General features: G+C 34.3%; 1 protein-coding gene across 50 annotated transcripts in view; it reads right to left on the bottom strand.

The window, feature by feature from the left end:
* The window catches only part of LOC141402464 (uncharacterized), a 71,187-nt gene that overhangs the window by 43,720 nt on the left and 6,094 nt on the right, over positions 1–21,373 (bottom strand). For all 50 annotated transcript variants that reach the window (XM_073983824.1, XM_073983823.1, XM_073983834.1 and 47 more), the window contains exons 2-3: positions 19,504–19,949; positions 4,731–4,796 (exon numbers count right to left, since the gene is read on the bottom strand). In XM_073983824.1, coding sequence (XP_073839925.1) covers positions 4,731–4,796; positions 19,504–19,583 — 146 coding nt within the window. In that variant the 5' untranslated portion in view covers positions 19,584–19,949. The remainder of the gene's footprint in view (positions 1–4,730; positions 4,797–19,503; positions 19,950–21,373) is intronic.

Here is a 21,373-nt window from a genome sequence, read left to right as displayed (position 1 = left end):
CCGTGGAACGAACGTACATCCAACACGCTCGACGAATGTCTCTCATCTATCACAACGTGAACAATTTGATTTATTGTTCTTTGATCTGGAGACAGCCAGGTGCCCTTATGAATATCGAGATGCTTAAATCTGGTTCTTCTAACTACCATGTTTTTTGCGACTGCAAAGTCTATCAGCCTCATCCCGTTGTCAGATGTTTCACTGTGAAGACGGAATTTTCAGACGTTTGGGCCAAAGATATTCACCTTTCCAATTTTGGCATAAAAATCGCCTAGAATAATTTTAATGCCATGGGCAGGACAATGGTCGTATGTTTCTTCTAAACGCCCATAGAATATGTATATCTTTGGTCTGTTCGTCTTTGTTTTCGGTTGGAGCATGAGCGCAGATAAAGCTAATGTTGAAGAATTTTGCTTTTATCTGTATTGTAGCAAGTCTTTCATTCACTGGAGTGAAGCTGGAGACCGGATGGCAGCTATAATACAGTGCGTCACCTTTAGGTGTTGTGACGCTTTTCCCAAACCATCGTACTTCCTGTATGGTAGTAATGTCGGCCTTGTACTTTTCATGTACATCTGCCAATGCGTAAACTGCACCTTCTCTATAAAAAGTGCGAAAATTCCAGGTGTTTGGGGGGTCGCCAACTTTAGAGGGGTGTGTTATACCCTCATCGAAATAATGGTTTTAGACCCCAAGTATGTTTGGACGAAATGTGTTTCTGACAATTTGGAGTCGATTTAGCCATGTCCGTCCGTCTGTCTGTCTGGCTGGCTGGTGCGCACGATAACTTGAACGGATCAACCGATTCGGTCCAAAATTTGCTTTCGTAATATTTTGTCCAAACTTAGTTTAAGTTTGAAGATGGGTTATATCGGTCCACTTCTTCCGGTATCTCCTCTGGTTAATAGTTTGCACATCGAGAAATCTTTACCAGATTTAGAAGAAGTTCCAATATGGACTCAATCTGTCCACTCCTTCGGATACCTCCCACACAAAATTTCGTATAAGTTCCGTTTAGGACCTGCTCTCGAATCGCTTTGATTTTTGTTGGGACCACTTGCATTCACTGCCCTCCATACGACGGTACAAGTTTCATCAGAGGCAAGCCCATACTTCCTCAGCAAATAACCTGAAAGTGCAAAAAACCCCAATGACACGGTGTGTAGTGGTTGGAGCGAAAGATAACTCTCAAACACATCAGCCGATTCGGTTCGAAATTTGTCCAAACTTAGTTTAATTTCGAAGATGGGTTATGTCGATCCACTCCTTCAGGTACCTTCCCCACAAAAGTTCAAAAAATCTTCGGAAAAATTGTGCACACGATAGGTCTTGAAGGGAGTGACCGATTTGGTCCATATTTTACACATCCTATTATAGATATAGATCAGGTTCAAATATGGTATATATTTTTCCACTCCTTCATGTATCTCCCACACAAAATTTCGCGGATAAGTTCACTTTACGACCAGCTCCCGAATCTCTTAGATTTTTATTGAAGCAACTTGCATTCGCTGCCTCAATTACGACGGGAAAAGTTTTTTTCAGGGGCAAGTCCATACTTTTTGAGAAAACAGCCCGAAAGATGTAAAAAATCCCTATGACACCATATATAGTGGCTTGAGAGCACGATATCTATCTAACTGATCAACCGATTTGGTCAAAAATTTGCCTTCGTCATATTTTGTCCAAACTTAGTTTCAGTTCAAAGATGGGCAATACCGGCCCACAAATTCCAGTACTTCCCCCAAAAAAAAAAAATGTGAGTAAAAGGTATGCACGAAATCTCTTGAACGGGACAACCAAGTTGTTCTAAACGTTGGATCTTCTAATATGTTGTCCAAATTTTGTTTATCTCGGCCCTTAGGGTTCGACTTTTGTTTCTAAGTGCAGTTTAGGGTCTGTTCAAAGATCCTTTGGAAATGTATACCGATGCTGTTCGTTGTGGTCATATTTACAGCGATATTGTGTTTCCATGTCCATGCTTCCTGGCATACTGGTCCAAAAGTTATACGATGACCCACTGAAATGACTAGTGGTCCACTTCCAAAATAGACAAAATTTAGAAAAGACTCTAAATACATTCGATCTTTCATAGACACATATACGCTGAAGGTTAAGCCAGCGCGATTTGTATAAAAGGAAAAAAGTGATAATGGGCGCCTGGAGTTTCTGATTCTTGGGATTGTACTGAGCAAAAAAGTCCACTAGACCATATGTCTACGGTGAAAATCGAGCCCCCGGATTTTGATATGAAATTTTTTTCAAGGATATTTTGGCCAATCCGTATCTCAGAAACTTGACCTATCCTGAAAATTTCCTTTTGCGTTCTTAGTACACTCACTAAGGGCTTTCATCTAAAAAATAAAATTTCCATCCACTGACTTTGAGCCAAATTTTGTAGCACAGTGTAATTTATCGATATTTTCCGAAAAATGTGCACATTCTCGGGGCCATAACTGCCTGAAGGAGCGTTCCAATGTTTTTGCTATGTACTAGAGAGTTCTTAATTATTGTCTTGGGTACAATTTTTGTCTTTGTGTTGGATCGAAAATCTCAGTGGCTTGGCTGTTATACGCCAAAATATCCAAAAACCTTGAAAAAAAAACTTCAAGTCAAAATCCGGGGGCTCGATTTTCACCGTAGACATATGGTCTAGGGGACTTTTTTGCTCAGTACAATCCCAATAATCAGAAAATCCAGCGCCCGTGGTGGTGTTCAAATCGCCCCACCCTACTGAGGGTATATCTCTGTCGGCAAAGCCGACTAAAACTTTTTTACTTGCTTTTCTTTTCTTTAATTTTTTCATGGTAGGCTGCTTTTTCTATGGGAGGGTTACTAACCCGACGCCCAAACCCAAGTTTTTAACGTTCTTATGGGTGAACGGGCGGCACTTGTTAGCTCACTTCCTTTAATGGGTGTTAAAGGCAGCTCCCAGGTGACACCACGGTCTTTGCCATGTTAAAGTTGGTCAGGTCCGTTTCTTGGTATCTTTCATCGCCTACATAAACTAAAAACCGAAAGTGTTCTGTTTTCAATTTTACTGACATTAAGCCGAAGAAATAAAAGCAAAAATTACTGATCAAAGGTCAACAATATCTATATACAAAAACAAAAACATTTTTTTTTTTTTTTTTTTGGTTCGCCCTAGTGTACAATGTACATACTATTATTTTGTAATACTCGTATGTTCAATAATGTATGGTATTTTTCTCGTGGTATGGCAGTCATAGAAAAAGATAAACTTGAATAATTCAAATGCCTCTAGAGGAACTAAAACATCTTTAAGATTGGTTTCCTAAAAAAACAACAACAACAAAATAATGAACTATTTCTAGTAAGACACCTACGGACACATTTCCCTTGTCTTCTTTCCCATTAAAACGCTTCTCTGTTGGCGTTGATTTAGGTCTATGGATACGATGTAAAACAAAAAGTTCTATCTATTTTTACCCACTGAACTAGTAACTCGGCATATTTCCTCTTATAGAGCGACTGACTGACTGTGTGTTAGTAGTGCCATAATTTTCAAGATTAAAAATAACGTAGCAAGTCAGTCTGCAGCACATGACTTATGCGCTTGTTTATTTGAATTCACACGAAGCTGTCAACAAACTGGCACTAGATACACAGATGACATCACTGGAATAAGTGTATCTCATTTATGCCACTTTTGCCAGAGACTTAGCTTCCCATTCATAATCTTTTATTTTAATAAGATTTATTTATAAAAAACAAGCACACAAACATGCGCCATATAAATACGCCTTTGAGCCATAAACTAAACGGTATTATATTTTATATTTATTTATTAATGATAAGACAAACGGCCTCTCTCTCTCTGCAGCCCCCTCTCCCACCTCTAAGGTTTTTTGTTTAATTTATATCTTATTTCCATTTATAGCCTCTTGTATTTCAATGAATTGTAAACTGAAACTAATCCGCTAACCTGTTGCTAATTGTTTTACCTCTCAGCTCTAAGTTGGTGGATAACTGGCGGCAGTTTTGACAGAAGAGACATGGCCTTTCTGTGTGAAATGTTTTACTGAAGCCTAACAAGTTAGCAAACAAATAAAAAATAGTAATGATATCGGAGATGGGTTTCTTTAAAGTAGTTCGATACAAACAACTGGTCAAACATACACACACAGAGGCGTTGTTGACCTTCTCAAGGTAATGTCGGATTGATTAATTGCTAGGAAACGAGGAGGGCACATTTTAATTAAAGAGTTCAAGTATTGAAGGCAAGACAGCATACAAATAGGATACTAAAAAGAATCTAATAGGCCGTTTACATATAACCGGGTTAACCCAGTGGGTCTGGGTTTCAAATGTCATTTCCATTGTGTATACTTCAAATAAATCCTCATAAAGAAGGTTAACCCTACAAAAAACTATAATCTAAACGCCGTATAAGCCAAAAATAACAGACTGCAATGGATATCTCAACTCAGCAGCTAGACAACAAATAAAAAATTTTAAAAGAAATTCACCACTCAATACCAGTTTTTATTTTCTATTAACAAACAACAAAAGCGAAATGACTTTTTAATGGTTCCATATATGGTCTTGAGAATTTTTATTACTTCAACGCCCACTCAAACGCAACAATTCACATTTTTTTCAAACCTCAATTTCAAATCATTTCATTAACAACGACGTAATAATCACAACAATTTGTTTAGAAAATAAAAAGAGAAAAATACACAAAGATACTACAAAACAAATCTTACCTTAACGCCAACACTTCAACACCACGCATACGTTTTATTATGGATACATCACTGAGATCACTTCCCCTGTAACGAAATGAAAAGGAAATATACGTAGTAAATAATATGTAGTTGTAATAATTATATAAACGTTAACAAATCAAAAACCACAAACAAAAGCCGTCAATGTCATAGCTGTCTAATTTAACATTTTAATTGAACAACAAATCAAAGTTTTGTGTTGATGTTTAATTATGTTTATGTAGTTGAGTGCAGATCGGATATGGAACTGCAATACAAAATCAACGTAGTGTTTTATTGTTACCAGCTACTAAAAATATGTAAAACTCCAAGCTAATTGTCGTCATACATAGGTCCTCCTAAAAATTCTTTAAAAAAAATACACGATTATTGTCTTAATTGGTCCTACTAAAAGTTCTTTAAAAAAAGCCACGTCTGTTTTCTTAATTGGTCCTACTAAAAATTCTTTAAACAATCCACGTCTGTTGTCTTCTTTGGTCGTAATAAAAATTCTTCAAAAATACGCGCTTAATGTCCCTTTGGGTCCTCCAAAAATTCTTTAAAAATCCACGTTTATTGTCCTTTTGGGTCCTCCGAAAAATTCTTTAAAAATACACTTTTATTTTCCTCTTTGTATCCTCAGAATTTTTCTTAAAAATCCACGTTTATTGTCCTCTTTGGATCCTCCGAAAAATTATTTAAAAATCCACGTTTATTGTTCTCTTTGGGTCCTCCGAAAAATTATTTAAAAATCCACGTTTATTATCCTCCGAAAAATTATTTAAAAATCCACGTTAATTATCCTCCGAAAAATTATTTAAAAATCCACGTTTATTGTCCTCTTTGGATCCTCCGAAAAATTATTTAAAAATCCACGTTTATTGTCCTCTTTGGGTCCTCCGAAAAATTCTTTAAAAATCCACGTTTATTGTTCTCTTTGGGTCATCCGAAAAATTCTTTAAAAATACACTTTTATTTTCCCCTTTGTATCCTCAGAATTTTTCTTAAAAATCCACGTTTATTGTCCTCTTTGGGTCATCCGAAAAATTATTTAAAAATCCAAGTTTATTGTCCTCTTTGGATCCTCCGAAAAATTATTTAAAAATCCACGTTTATTGTTCACTTTGGGTCCTCCGAAAAATTATTTAAAAATCCACGTTTATTGTTCTCTTTGGGTCCTCCGAAAAATTATTTAAAAATCCACGTTTATTGTCCTCTTTGGATCCTCCGAAAAATTATTTAAAAATCCACGTTTATTGTCCTCTTTGGATCCTCCGAAAAATTATTTAAAAATCCACGTTTATTGTTCTCTTTGGGTCCTCCGAAAAATTATTTAAAAATCCACGTTTATTGTTCTCTTTGGGTCATCCGAAAAATTCTTTAAAAATACACTTTTATTTTCCCCTTTGTATCCTCAGAATTTTTCTTAAAAATCCACGTTTATTGTCCTCTTTGGGTCATCCGAAAAATTATTTAAAAATCCAAGTTTATTGTTCTCTTTGGATCCTCCGAAAAATTATTTAAAAATCCACGTTTATTGTTCTCTTTGGGTCCTCCGAAAAATTATTTAAAAATCCACGTTTATTGTTCTCTTTGGGTCCTCCGAAAATTTATTTAAAAATCCACGTTTATTGTCCTCCGAAAAATTCTTTAAAAATCTACGTTTATTGTCCTCCAAAAATTTTTTAAAAAATCCACGTTTATTGTCCTTCGAAAAATTCTTTCAAAATCCACGTTTATTGTCCTCTTTGGGTCCTTTGAACAATCCATGTTCATTGTCTTTATGGTCCTCCGAAAAAATCTTTACAAATCCACGTTAATTGTCCTCTTTGAGTTCTCCGAAGAATTCTTTAAAAATTCACGTTCATTGTCCTCTTTGGGTCCTCCGAAGAATTCTTTAAAAATCCACGTTTATTGTCCTCTTTGGGTCTTCCGAAGAATTCTTTAAAAATCCACGTTTATTGTCCTCTTTGGGTCCTCCGAAGAATTCTTTAAACATCCACGTTTATTGTCCTCTTTAGGTCCTCCGAAAAATTCTTTAAAAATCCCCGTTTATTGTCCTCTTTGGGTCCTTCGAAAATTCTTTAAAAATCCACGTTTATTGTCCTCTTTAATTCCTCCGAAATTTTTTTTAAAAATCCACGTTTATTGTCCTCTTTAATTCCTCCGAAAAATTCTTTAAAAATTCACGTTTATTGTCCTCTTTAATTCCTCCGAAATTTTTTTTTAAAAATCCACGTTTATTGTCCTCTTTAATTCCTCCGAAAAATTCTTTAAAAATCCACTTTTATTGTCCTCTTTATTTCCTCCGAAAAATTCTTTAAAAATCCACGTTTATTGTCCTCTTTAATTCCTCCGAAAAATTCTTTAAAAATCCACGTTTATTGTCCTCTTTAATTCCTCCGAAAAATTCTTTAAACATCCACGTTTATTGTCCTCTTTAATTCCTCCGAAAAATTCTTTAAAAATCCACGTTTATTGTCCTCTTTGGTCCTCCGAAAAATTCTTTAAAAATCCACGTTTATTGTCCTCTTTGGGTCCTCCGAAAAATTCTTTACAAATCCACGTTTATTGTCCTCTTTGGTCCTCCGAAAAATTCTTTAAAAATCCACGTTTATTGTCCTCTTTGGTCCTCCGAAAAATTCTTTAAAAATCCACGTTTATCGTCCTATTTTGGTCCTGCTAAAAAATTCTTTAAAAATCGACGATTATTGTGCTCTTTAATTACTCCGAAAAATTCTTTAAAAATCCACTTTTATTGTCCTCTTTGGGTCCTGCTAAAAATTCTTTAAAAATCCAGGTTTATTGTCCTCTTTAATTCCTCCGAAAAATTCTTTAAAAATCCACTTTTATTGTCTTCTTTATTTCCTCCGAAAAATTCTTTAAAAATCCACGTTTATCGACCTCTTTAATTCCTCCGAAAAATGCTTTAAAAATCCACGTTTATTGTTCTATTTAATTCCTCCGAAAAATTCTTTAAAAATCCACGTTTATTGTCCTCTTTAATTCCTCCGAAAAATTCTTTAAAAATCCACGTTTATCGTCCTCTTTGGGTCCTGCTAAAAATTCTTTAAAAATCCACGTTTATCGTCCTCTTTGGGTCCTGCTAAAAATTCTTTAAAAATCGACGGTTATTGTCCTCTTTAATTCTTCCGAAAAATTCTTTAAAAACCCATGTTTATCGTCCTCTTTGGGTCCTGCTAAAAATTCTTTAAAAGTCCACGTTTATTGTCCTCTTTGGATCCGCCTAAAAATTCTTTAAAAATCCACGTTTATTGTCCTCTTTGGGTCCTCCGAAAAATTCTTTACAAATCCACGTTTATTGTCCTCTTTGGTCCTCCGAAAAATTCTTTAAAAATCCACGTTTATTGTCCTCTTTGGGTCCTCCGAAAAATTCTTTAAAAATCCAATTTATTGTCCTCTTTGGGTCCTCCGAAAAATTCTTTAAAAATGCACGTTTATTGTCCTCCGAAAAACTCTTTAAAAATCCACGTTTATTGTCCTCTTTGGATCCGCCTAAAAATTCTTTAAAAATCCACGTTTATTGTCCTCTTTGGGTCCTCCGAAAAATTCTTTACAAATCCACGTTTATTGTCCTCTTTGGTCCTCCGAAAAATTCTTTAAAAATCCACGTTTATTGTCCTCTTTGGGTCCTCCGAAAAATTCTTTAAAAATCCAATTTATTGTCCTCTTTGGGTCCTCCGAAAAATTCTTTAAAAATGCACGTTTATTGTCCTCCGAAAAACTCTTTAAAAATCCACGTTTATTGTTATCGGAAAAATTCTTAAAAGACCCACGTTTATTGTCCTCTTTGGGTCCTTCGAAAAATTCTTTAAAAATCCACGTTTATTGCATTCTTTGGGTCTTCTGAAATCCACGTTTATTGTCCTCTTTAATTCCTCCGAAAAATTCTTTAAAAATCCACGTTTATTGTCCTCTTTAATTCCTCCGAAAAATTCTTTAAAAATCCACGTTTATTGTCCTCTTTAATTCCTCCGAAAAATTCTTTAAAAATCCACGTTTATTGTCCTCTTTAATTCCTCCGAAAAATTCTTTAAAAATCCACGTTTATTGTCCTCTTTAATTCCTCCGAAAAATTCTTTAAAAATCCACGTTTATTGTCCTCTTTAATTCCTCCGAAAAATTCTTTAAAAATCCACGTTTATTGTCCTCTTTAATTCCTCCGAAAAATTCTTTAAAAATCCACGTTTATTGTCCTCTTTAATTCCTCCGAAAAATTCTTTAAAAATCCACGTTTATTGTCCTCTTTAATTCCTCCGAAAAATTCTTTAAAAATCCACGTTTATTGTCCTCTTTAATTCCTCCGAAAAATTCTTTAAAAATCCACGTTTATTGTCCTCTTTAATTCCTCCGAAAAATTCTTTAAAAATCCACGTTTATTGTCCTCTTTAATTCCTCCGAAAAATTCTTTAAAAATCCACGTTTATTGTCCTCTTTAATTCCTCCGAAAAATTCTTTAAAAATCCACGTTTATTGTCCTCTTTACTTCCTCCGAAAAATTCTTTAAAAATCCACGTTTATTGTCCTCTTTAATTCCTCCGAAAAATTCTTTAAAAATCCACGTTTATTGTCCTCTTTAATTCCTCCGAAAAATTCTTTAAAAATCCACGTTTATTGTCCTCTTTAATTCCTCCGAAAAATTCTTTAAAAATCCACGTTTATTGTCCTCTTTAATTCCTCCGAAAAATTCTTTAAAAATCCACGTTTATTGTCCTCTTTAATTCCTCCGAAAAATTCTTTAAAAATCCACGTTTATTGTCCTCTTTAATTCCTCCGAAAAATTCTTTAAAAATCCACGTTTATTGTCCTCTTTAATTCCTCCGAAAAATTCTTTAAAAATCCACGTTTATTGTCCTCTTTAATTCCTCCGAAAAATTCTTTAAAAATCCACGTTTATTGTCCTCTTTAATTCCTCCGAAAAATTCTTTAAAAATCCACGTTTATTGTCCTCTTTAATTCCTCCGAAAAATTCTTTAAAAATCCACGTTTATTGTCCTCTTTAATTCCTCCGAAAAATTCTTTAAAAATCCACGTTTATTGTCTTTTTTAATTCCTCCGAAAAATTCTTTAAAAATCCACGTTTATTGTCCTCTTTAATTCCTCCGAAAAATTCTTTAAAAATCCACGTTTATTGTTCTCTTTAATTCCTCCGAAAAATTCTTTAAAAATCCACGTTTATTGTCTTTTTTAATTCCTCCGAAAAATTCTTTAAAAATCCACGTTTATTGTCCTTTTTAATTCCTCCGAAAAATTCTTTAAAAATCCACGTTTATTGTCCTCTTTAATTCCTCCGAAAAATTCTTTAAAAATCCACGTTTATTGTCCTCTTTAATTCCTCCGAAAAATTCTTTAAAAATCCACGTTTATTGTCCTCTTTAATTCCTCCGAAAAATTCTTTAAAAATCCACGTTTATTGTCCTCTTTAATTCCTCCGAAAAATTCTTTAAAAATCCACGTTTATCGTCCTCTTTTGGTCCTGCTAAAAAATTCTTTAAAAATCGACGATTATTGTGCTCTTTAATTCCTCCGAAAAATTCTTTAAAAATCCACGTTTATCGTCCTCTTTGGGTCCTGCTAAAAATTCTTTAAAAATCCACGTTTATCGTCCTCTTTAATTCCTCCGAAAAATTCTTTAAAAATCCACGTTTATTGTTCTCTTTAATTCCTCCGAAAAATTCTTTAAAAATCCACGTTTATCGTCCTCTTTAATTCCTCCGAAAAATTCTTTAAAAATCCACGTTTATCGTCCTCTTTGGGTCCTGCTAAAAATTCTTTAAAAATCCACGTTTATCGTCCTCTTTGGGTCCTGCTAAAAATTCTTTAAAAATCGACGTTTATTGTCCTCTTTAATTCCTCCGAAAAATTCTTTAAAAACCCATGTTTATCGTCCTCTTTGGGTCCTCCGAAAATTTCTTTAAAAATCCACGTTTATTGTCCTCTTTGGGTCCTCCGAAAAATTCTTTAAAAATCCACGTTTATTGTCCTCTTTGGGTCCTCCGAAAAATTCTTTAAAAATCCACGCTTATTGTCCTCTTTGGGTCCTCCGAAAAATTCTTTAAAAATCCACGCTTATTGTCCTCTTTGGGTCCTCCGAAAAATTCTTTAAAAATCCACGTTTATTGTCCTCTTTGGGTCCTCCGAAAAATTCTTTAAAAATCCACGTGTATTGTCCTTTTTGGGTCCTCCGAAAATTTCCTTAAAAATCCACGTTTATTGTCCTTTTTGGGTCCTCCGAAAATTTCCTTAAAAATCCACGTTTATTGTCCTTTTTGGGTCATCCGAAAATTTCCTTAAAAATCCACGTTTATTGTTCTTTTTGGGTCCTCCGAAAAATTCTTTAAAAATCCACGTTTATTGTCCTCTTTGGGTCCTCCGAAAAATTCTTTAAAAATCCACGTTTATTGTCCTCTTTGGGTCCTCCGAAAAATTCTTTAAAAATTCACGATTATTGTCCTCTTAGGGTCCTCTGAAAAATTCTTTAAAAATTCACGATTATTGTCCTCTTAGGGTCCTCTGAAAAATTATTTAAAAATCCACGTTTATTGTCCTCTTTGGGTCCTCCGAAAAATTCTTTAAAAATTCACGATTATTGTCCTCTTAGGGTCCTCTGAAAAATTCTTTAAAAATTCACGATTATTGTCCTCTTAGGGTCCTCTGAAAAATTATTTAAAAATTCACGTTTATTGTCCTCTTTGGGTCCTCCGAAAAATTCTTTAAAAATCCACGTTTATTGTCCTCTTTGGGTCCTTCGAAAAATTCTTTAAAAATCCACGTTTATTGTCCTCTTTGGGTCCTTCGAAAAATTCTTTAAAAATCCACGTATATTGTCCTCTTTGGGTCCTTCGACAAATTCTTTAAAAATCCACGTTTATTGTCCCCTTTGGGTCCTTCGAAAAATTCTTTAAAAATCCACGTTTATTGTCCTCTTTGGGTCCTTCGAAAAATTCTTTAAAAATCCACGTTTATTGTCCTCTTTGGGTCCTCCGAAAAATTCTTTAAAAATCCTCGTTTATTTTCCTCTTTGGGTCCTCCGAAAAATTCTTTAAAAATCCACGTTTATTGTCCACTTTGGGTCCTCCGAAAATTTCTTTAAAAATTCACGTTTATTGTCCTTCGAAAATCTCTTTAAAAATTCACGTTTATTGTCCTCCGAAAAATTCTTAAAAAATCCACGTTTCTTGTCCTCTTTGGGTCCTTCGAAAAATTCTTTAAAAATCCACGTTTTTTGTCCTCTTCGGGTCCTTTGAAAAATTCTTTAAAAATCCACGTTTATTGTCCTCTTTGGGTCCTCTGAAAAATTCTTTAAAAATCCACGTTTATTGTCCTCTTTGGGTCCTCCAAAAAATTCTTTGAAAATCCACGTTTATTGTCCACTTTGGGTCCTCCGAAAATTTCTTTAAAAATTCACGTTTATTGTCCTTCGAAAATCTCTTTAAAAATTCACGTTTATTGTCCTCCGAAAAATTCTTAAAAAATCCACGTTTCTTGTCCTCTTTGGGTCCTTCGAAAAATTCTTAAAAAATCCACGTTTCTTGTCCTCTTTGGGTCCTTCGAAAAATTCTTTAAAAATCCACGTTTATTGTCCTCTTTAATTCCTCCGAAAAATTCTTTAAAAATCCACGTTTATTGTCTTTTTTAATTCCTCCGAAAAATTCTTTAAAAATCCACGTTTATTGTCCTCTTTAATTCCTCCGACAAATTCTTTAAAAATCCACGTTTATTGTTCTCTTTAATTCCTCCGAAAAATTCTTTAAAAATCCACGTTTATTGTCTTTTTTAATTCCTCCGAAAAATTCTTTAAAAATCCACGTTTATTGTCCTCTTTAATTCCTCCGAAAAATTCTTTAAAAATCCACGTTTATTGTCCTCTTTAATTCCTCCGAAAAATTCTTTAAAAATCCACGTTTATTGTCCTCTTTAATTCCTCCGAAAAATTCTTTAAAAATCCACGTTTATTGTCCTCTTTAATTCCTCCGAAAAATTCTTTAAAAATCCACGTTTATTGTCCTCTTTAATTCCTCCGAAAAATTCTTTAAAAATCCACGTTTATCGTCCTCTTTTGGTCCTGCTAAAAAATTCTTTAAAAATCGACGATTATTGTGCTCTTTAATTCCTCCGAAAAATTCTTTAAAAATCCACGTTTATCGTCCTCTTTGGGTCCTGCTAAAAATTCTTTAAAAATCCACGTTTATCGTCCTCTTTAATTCCTCCGAAAAATTCTTTAAAAATCCACGTTTATTGTTCTCTTTAATTCCTCCGAAAAATTCTTTAAAAATCCACGTTTATCGTCCTCTTTAATTCCTCCGAAAAATTCTTTAAAAATCCACGTTTATCGTCCTCTTTGGGTCCTGCTAAAAATTCTTTAAAAATCCACGTTTATCGTCCTCTTTGGGTCCTGCTAAAAATTCTTTAAAAATCGACGTTTATTGTCCTCTTTAATTCCTCCGAAAAATTCTTTAAAAACCCATGTTTATCGTCCTCTTTGGGTCCTCCGAAAATTTCTTTAAAAATCCACGTTTATTGTCCTCTTTGGGTCCTCCGAAAAATTCTTTAAAAATCCACGTTTATTGTCCTCTTTGGGTCCTCCGAAAAATTCTTTAAAAATCCACGCTTATTGTCCTCTTTGGGTCCTCCGAAAAATTCTTTAAAAATCCACGCTTATTGTCCTCTTTGGGTCCTCCGAAAAATTCTTTAAAAATCCACGTTTATTGTCCTCTTTGGGTCCTCCGAAAAATTCTTTAAAAATCCACGTGTATTGTCCTTTTTGGGTCCTCCGAAAATTTCCTTAAAAATCCACGTTTATTGTCCTTTTTGGGTCCTCCGAAAATTTCCTTAAAAATCCACGTTTATTGTCCTTTTTGGGTCATCCGAAAATTTCCTTAAAAATCCACGTTTATTGTTCTTTTTGGGTCCTCCGAAAAATTCTTTAAAAATCCACGTTTATTGTCCTCTTTGGGTCCTCCGAAAAATTCTTTAAAAATCCACGTTTATTGTCCTCTTTGGGTCCTCCGAAAAATTCTTTAAAAATTCACGATTATTGTCCTCTTAGGGTCCTCTGAAAAATTCTTTAAAAATTCACGATTATTGTCCTCTTAGGGTCCTCTGAAAAATTATTTAAAAATCCACGTTTATTGTCCTCTTTGGGTCCTCCGAAAAATTCTTTAAAAATTCACGATTATTGTCCTCTTAGGGTCCTCTGAAAAATTCTTTAAAAATTCACGATTATTGTCCTCTTAGGGTCCTCTGAAAAATTATTTAAAAATTCACGTTTATTGTCCTCTTTGGGTCCTCCGAAAAATTCTTTAAAAATCCACGTTTATTGTCCTCTTTGGGTCCTTCGAAAAATTCTTTAAAAATCCACGTTTATTGTCCTCTTTGGGTCCTTCGAAAAATTCTTTAAAAATCCACGTATATTGTCCTCTTTGGGTCCTTCGACAAATTCTTTAAAAATCCACGTTTATTGTCCCCTTTGGGTCCTTCGAAAAATTCTTTAAAAATCCACGTTTATTGTCCTCTTTGGGTCCTTCGAAAAATTCTTTAAAAATCCACGTTTATTGTCCTCTTTGGGTCCTCCGAAAAATTCTTTAAAAATCCTCGTTTATTTTCCTCTTTGGGTCCTCCGAAAAATTCTTTAAAAATCCACGTTTATTGTCCACTTTGGGTCCTCCGAAAATTTCTTTAAAAATTCACGTTTATTGTCCTTCGAAAATCTCTTTAAAAATTCACGTTTATTGTCCTCCGAAAAATTCTTAAAAAATCCACGTTTCTTGTCCTCTTTGGGTCCTTCGAAAAATTCTTTAAAAATCCACGTTTTTTGTCCTCTTCGGGTCCTTTGAAAAATTCTTTAAAAATCCACGTTTATTGTCCTCTTTGGGTCCTCTGAAAAATTCTTTAAAAATCCACGTTTATTGTCCTCTTTGGGTCCTCCAAAAAATTCTTTGAAAATCCACGTTTATTGTCCACTTTGGGTCCTCCGAAAATTTCTTTAAAAATTCACGTTTATTGTCCTTCGAAAATCTCTTTAAAAATTCACGTTTATTGTCCTCCGAAAAATTCTTAAAAAATCCACGTTTCTTGTCCTCTTTGGGTCCTTCGAAAAATTCTTAAAAAATCCACGTTTCTTGTCCTCTTTGGGTCCTTCGAAAAATTCTTTAAAAATCCACGTTTATTGTATTCTTTAAAGATTGTGCCCTTTGGTTCCCCCTAAAATTCTTTAAAAATCCACATAAATTGTTTTCTTTGATTTTTAGGAGTAATTTTATGACGTCCTTGAATGATCCATTTTTTTAATTTTCCTATTTGCATCTTCAGGATCCCAAGAACACAAATCAAATCTTTCATATGATGTAATGTCAGTTCTTCGGATATTTTGCCTTAAACATTTATCATCTCATGTAATTACATTCTTTCATTGTTGTTGCTGTTGAAATTATTGTGGCTGGAAAAAAGTGTAATTTCAAATGTTAGGGGGTTGGATCCTAACTCAAAACATTTCTCATAGTTTCCTCCGACAAAGTGTTTTGTTGCAAATATGACAAGCGGGAATAATTGCAGCTACAACACAATTTGTATACATTTACAAATGTTCGCATGACGTACATACATACAAGTTTTGTACAAGATATGTATGTAACGAAATGAAAATTCATCATATTTCATGGTTGGCTGGCAAGACTCTTTGCCACTTAACCTCGCTTCTCCAAGCATGACACACTCGCTCGTTCGTTCGCTCACCAACAACCTTTGAAGAAAGACATCATGATACGCTGTTCTAAGTCAAAGCTGGAAGAAAACAACTAAACAACAAAAGGCCGAATAAAATAAAATTAATGTAACTGAATAATGTTAATATTAAAGCGGCCAAAAAACTTGTCGTGTTCGTAACTTGTCCAACTAAGTTCAAGAAAAAAAAACATAAATTAAGTAGGGTGTGTGCGTAATATCTTGTACTACACGCTCATAATGATGAAATAGAAGACATTCAACCAACATGTCTATGGACGACCTGAATCAGTAACAAAACCAAAAAAAAAAAATAATTGAAACAAAAGAAGAAGGCCTTTCTTTCAGTGAATTTTTGTTTTTGTTTTAGAAAAACAAAAAAATTCAGTGAAATCTAGAGCACTGCTTGATAGAAATTTGAATAACAGATGCCAGCAATTGCCATTGTACCACTTATGGAGAATAGGAGAATCCAAGGCATTGGGTGGGTGTAATGCAAAAATGCATTTATGAATTGGTGGAAAGTAACAAGAATTTTATCCATGGAGGAGTCAGGGAAGGAAATTAGAAGATGATTGCCTTATTTGTTTCCCGAGACTTGTATCCAAAGCTACATCTTAATAGATATATTTGCACCTTTATATTTACTTTTTATAAGACACTCAACACTGTGTTGTTCTCATGATACTTGAGAGCGTCTTAACCCATCAATGACTAATGTATTTAATTTATAAAATTCGATTTAATTATTAAACCCCCTTATTACACCTCTTCGTACTTACGAACAAAAAACACGTTCACTGTTCAAATTTACGGAAAGAGGTAGTTAGGTAGGTAGGAAGGTAGGTATCAATGAAATCGAAAACCATCTGTTTGTTGGGTGCTTGAATGGTGTTTGTTGACATAAGCGTACGTAATAGAACGTGATAATCATTCCAAATATAGACCCAAATACAAATCCAATGAATTTAATTTATAATCCAAAAACAAACATGATTTTTTTTTCAAATAAGAATGAGGTAATAATTGGTTGATCAATTAACACAAAAACCGAACAAAATGACATCAAATAAAAGATCAATATGACTCAAAATGTTGTAGAATAGAATTCAATGAGTGGAAGTGTTAATTGGCACTTTAAGACCTACTGATCCAAACAGGACAAATTGATAAATTAAAGTAATTTTTAATGATTCTTTAGGTGACAACACAGTGGACACAGTGGCGGAGTTTTAAAGATTTTTTATAAGAACCAAAGAGGACTATAGACGTGGATTTTTAAAGCATTTTTATAAGGAGTCAAATAGGAGAATAAACGTGGATTTTTAGAGAATTTTTGTAAGGACCTAAAGAGGAGAATAAAAGTTGATTTTTAAAGATTTTTATAAGGACCCAAAGAGGTAATAAACGAGGATTTTTAAAGAATTTTTGCAATGTCCCAAAGAGGAGTATAAACGTGGATTTGTAAAGAATTATTAGGACAACCCAAAGAGGACAATAAACGTGGATTTTTAAAGAATTATTAGGACAACCCAAAGAGGACAATAAACATGGATTTTTAAAGAATTTTTCCGAGGACAATAAAGGTGGATTTTTAAAGAATTTTTCGGAGGACAATAACGTGGATTTTTAAAGAATTTTTCGGAGGACTATAACGTGGATTTTTAAAGAATTTTTCGGAGGACAATAACCTGGACTTTTAAAGAATTTTTCGGAGGACAATAACCTGGATTTTTAAAGAATTTTTCGGAGGACAATAACGTGGATTTTTAAAGAATTTTTCGGAGGACTATAACGTGAATTTTTTAAGAATTTTTCGGAGGACTATAACGTGGATTTTTAAAGAATTTTTCGGAGGACAATAACCTGGACTTTTAAAGAATTTTTCGGAGGACAATAACCTGGATTTTTAAAGAATTTTTCGGAGGACAATAACGTGGATTTTTAAAGAATTTTTCGGAGGACCCGACAAGGACAAAAAACGTGGATTTTTAAAGAATTTTTCGGAGGACATTAAACGTGAATTTTTGAGGAATTTTTCGGAGTACAATAAACGTGGATTTTTAAGGAATTTTTCGGAGTACAAAAAACGTGGATTTTTAAAGAACTTTTCAAAGGGCCCAAAGAGGACAATAAACGTAGATTTTTAAAGAATTTTTCAAAGGGCCCAAAGAGGACAATAAACCTGGATTTTTAAAGATTTTTTCGAAGGACCCAAAGAGGACAATAAACGTGGATTTTTTAAGAATTTTTCGAAGGACCCAAGGAGGACAATAAACGTGGATTTTTAAAGAATTTTTCGGAGGACCCAAAGAAGTCAATAAACGTGGATTTTTAAAGATTTTTTCAGAGGACCCAACGAGGAAAATAATAGCGGAGTTTTAAGGAATTTTTTGGAGGACCCAAAGAGGAGAATAAACGTGGATTTTTAAACTATTTTTGTAAGGACCCAAAGAGGAGAATAAACGTGGATATTTAATGAATTTTTATATGGACCAGTTAAGAGAATAAACGCGGATATTAAAAAAAAAATTTTAAGGACCCAAAGAAAACTATAAACGCGTATTTTTCAAGCATTCTTATAAGAACACAAGGATGACAAAAACCGGATTTTGGAAGATTTTTAATGAATTTTAGGGGGACCAAAAGCGGACAATTAACATGGATTTGCATGGTAGAACAAGAAAAGGTAGCAGCAATACTCAGCTGACTGAACTGGGTTGTAGTGTTAGTGTCAAATTTCATATGACATTTTATACATTCATTTCTATTTCCATGTACATTAGGGACATATATTTTTTGAGAAAAAAAATATATCATTCGGAAAAACCATTTCCCAGAAAGACTTCTTCATATCAATGATATGTAACCTCCTCCAAGTTCGAACGATAAGCCGCGCTGTAAATCACCGCTTGTAGAGGCGATACAACGTTTGTTAATATGTGAGGTATTTTGTTAAAATTTAAAAAAATAAAGCCCTAATAAACATGTGCTTCTTTGATTTCTAAAACAAAACATTGAAACAGCTTCTCCTTTTTCTATGAATTTCCAGCGACCCCAAACTTATCTGCAAGAATTCTACTTTCTGCGAGAATTTATGCATTTAGTGGAATGATGTGGAACCATAAAAATTGAAAATGTAACGAATTTTCATTCATGTTTTCCAAAATATTCAACCAAATGTGAAAAATTAGAAGTTTTTTTAAATTCCAATAATTTATAGACATTTCCTTGTTTTGTTTACAAATACAACTGGCAGTAACGTTACAAACAAAAACAAATTCCTTTGTGGTTGTTGTTCGAGTTGTATTTGTTGTAGTATTAACTTTACCTTGTATTTGTTCTACCATTATGGATTTGTAAAGAACTTTAAGGAGGAACCAAAGAGGACAGTTAACTTGTTTTTTTTTTTTTTAAGAAAGCAAAATAGGGGACTTTCTATTTAAAAATGTTACGACGGATTGTATAAAGATTTGAAACAAAGTGGCCCTCGATGGGGAAGGAACGAGTGTAACCAATAGTTATCGACAATTAATTGCAGTTCTGGTTATTGTTCATAAGTCTCCCCCTCTCCATATATCCATATTTTACTAGTTTCACTTTTACTTGTTCTTTTAATTAACCACCATCTAGAAATCAATTAATTTCAATGGCTAAACTTTAATCTTTGTTCACATACAACAATCGCAAACCGTTTTCAATATTTATTTACTTTACAATCTCCTTTGTTGTTATCGGCATTAAACAATTACAACAAATACAATCCGTTTCCACCAACCAGACAATAAACAAAGTACAAATTCAACGAAGCGTTACGAACTGCATGGCCAGAAGATCATCAACGTCATTACGTCTGTCTGTCCATGTTCATGCCATGATCTGACGACGGATGCAATACAACGGGGGACAAAAACTGGGCTTGTTACACCACCTATGTATGTCACAGGGAATCTTTGTCAAATGGATGTGTTGTAGTGTGATTCTCACAATTTGGAAAGTTGAAAATGGAAAACTGAATTACAAAACTTACCAACAATTAAGTTTTTTAATAGAGCTTAAATCCGATTGTTTGGATCGTGCAATGACCATTTCTTCCGTGAGGCGTGTCATGATGATTGTGATGCGTTAATGTTGTCGTCCAACGACGTGATACTCGTTGTTGTTGTTTTTATTATTGTAGCTGACGTCGTCGTGGTCGGTTGTTAATGTTGTTACTTGCGGCTTGATGGGCTGGCTTGTGATGCAATTTCAATTTGTTTTGGGATGTGAAGTTGTTGTTGTAGTTTTTCTTTTTTTTTTGTTTGTTTTTTTTTAGGAATATTAAATGCGGCAAAGTTCAGAGTTCTCTCTTTTCAAGCGAAAAAATGCCGCTTTATTTTTGTTGTGTTGTCGTCAATGCGCTGCAATCATTGAAACGAACCGACGAACGACCAACTAACTGTCTGGCTTAACATTAGCACTGGTTTCCGAGTTGAGCTGAGCATGAAATAGAAAATATTCTGTATTTGCCTTAACCGCCACCACCACCATCATCAGAGGCAGCACTTTGTTCAGGCCTTTTTTGGAGTGTTCACTCGCAGCGAGTGGAGGTCACAAAACACCAACGCCAACAGGTTTTACTTGTTCTTTGTATAATACAATAACGACAACAACAAAAACAGTAACAATAAAAAGAAAAACAATCAAATAAACCACTCTCCATGTCTCCATGTGTATACAACAACAAATCGACACTACTTCTATTCACCACATATCGATGTAGAAGCAGCGTGTGGAAGAATTATTCGTATATACCAGACAGACAGACGTGTGTTTGCAATTACAAAAAGAGACCAACTAATAGGTAGTTATAGTAAAAAATGAACAGTGTGTCACAAAAGTTTAGGCCTCAACCTCAGATCGTCATCAGATTTGAGGGTTTCACGGTGTGCATTAACTAACTTTAAATGAAAAACGCTTACACCTGGGAAATTTTTGCGGATTGTGAAACTACAGTGCTCAAAGATGAGCAAAATAAAAAAATCGCCTGAGGAACTTTGATCTCGGTTTACTTAAAAATCCCTGCGGCGATTTGTTGTTTTTTTTATTATTTTTCCCATCTATGAACATTGTAGTTTCAGAATCTGGAAAAATTTTCCCGGTGTAAGCACTTTTCATTTAAAGTTAGTTAAGGCGCACCGTGGGTTACAATGTCCGTCATTGTTTTCCGTTGTGCTATGGGACTTGATGAAATCTCCATGTGAGGGAAGATAAATCAAATAGATCGATTTAATTTTGTTACCACTTTTAAAAACCTTGGGACATAAAAAATAGCTAACGCGTAAACTCAATTCACAAATGATCGTGCTAATCAGTTGATGCTGAATGGGGTTTCTTGGCCTTAATGGGTAATAGAGGCTCGAGGACAACTTGATTTAAAAAATAGTAAGAAAGGCGTTAAGTTCGGCCAGGCCGTATTTGTTAACCCTCCACCACAAGTTGTCTTGACGTAAACTGGAACAATTAGTTGGCTAACCTTCAAAATACCAAAATTCGGGAGGGGGCTATATCGAAAAGTGGACCTATACCGAGGAATTTCAGAACTGCTTTTACCTCCAACAAAGGCTAAATACCAAATTTCAGACATTTCGGTGGATTGCTGTGACGACAGCTTTCAAAATACCGAACATCGGGAAGCACTGTTCTATGGGGGCTACATGAAGGCGTGGACCTATACCAACAAATTTCAGGGAGAAAGTTGTATACCCCCAACGGAGACTAACTAAATAATTTCAGCCATTTCGGTGTGATAATGAGGCTAAAAACTTCAAAATCCCGAAAACGGGTGGTGCCGTTCTATGGAGGATACGAGTATATGAAGGCGTGAACCTATCCCGACAAATTGCATATGGAACGTTTAA

The sequence above is a fragment of the Musca autumnalis genome, unplaced genomic scaffold (assembly GCF_047663935.1).
Source record: "Musca autumnalis isolate F117 unplaced genomic scaffold, ASM4766393v1 scaffold_4, whole genome shotgun sequence".
Classification (NCBI taxonomy): domain Eukaryota; kingdom Metazoa; phylum Arthropoda; class Insecta; order Diptera; family Muscidae; genus Musca; species Musca autumnalis.
Note: the sequence above shows the minus strand (reverse complement) of the source record. Positions and strands in the feature narration are given on the sequence as shown.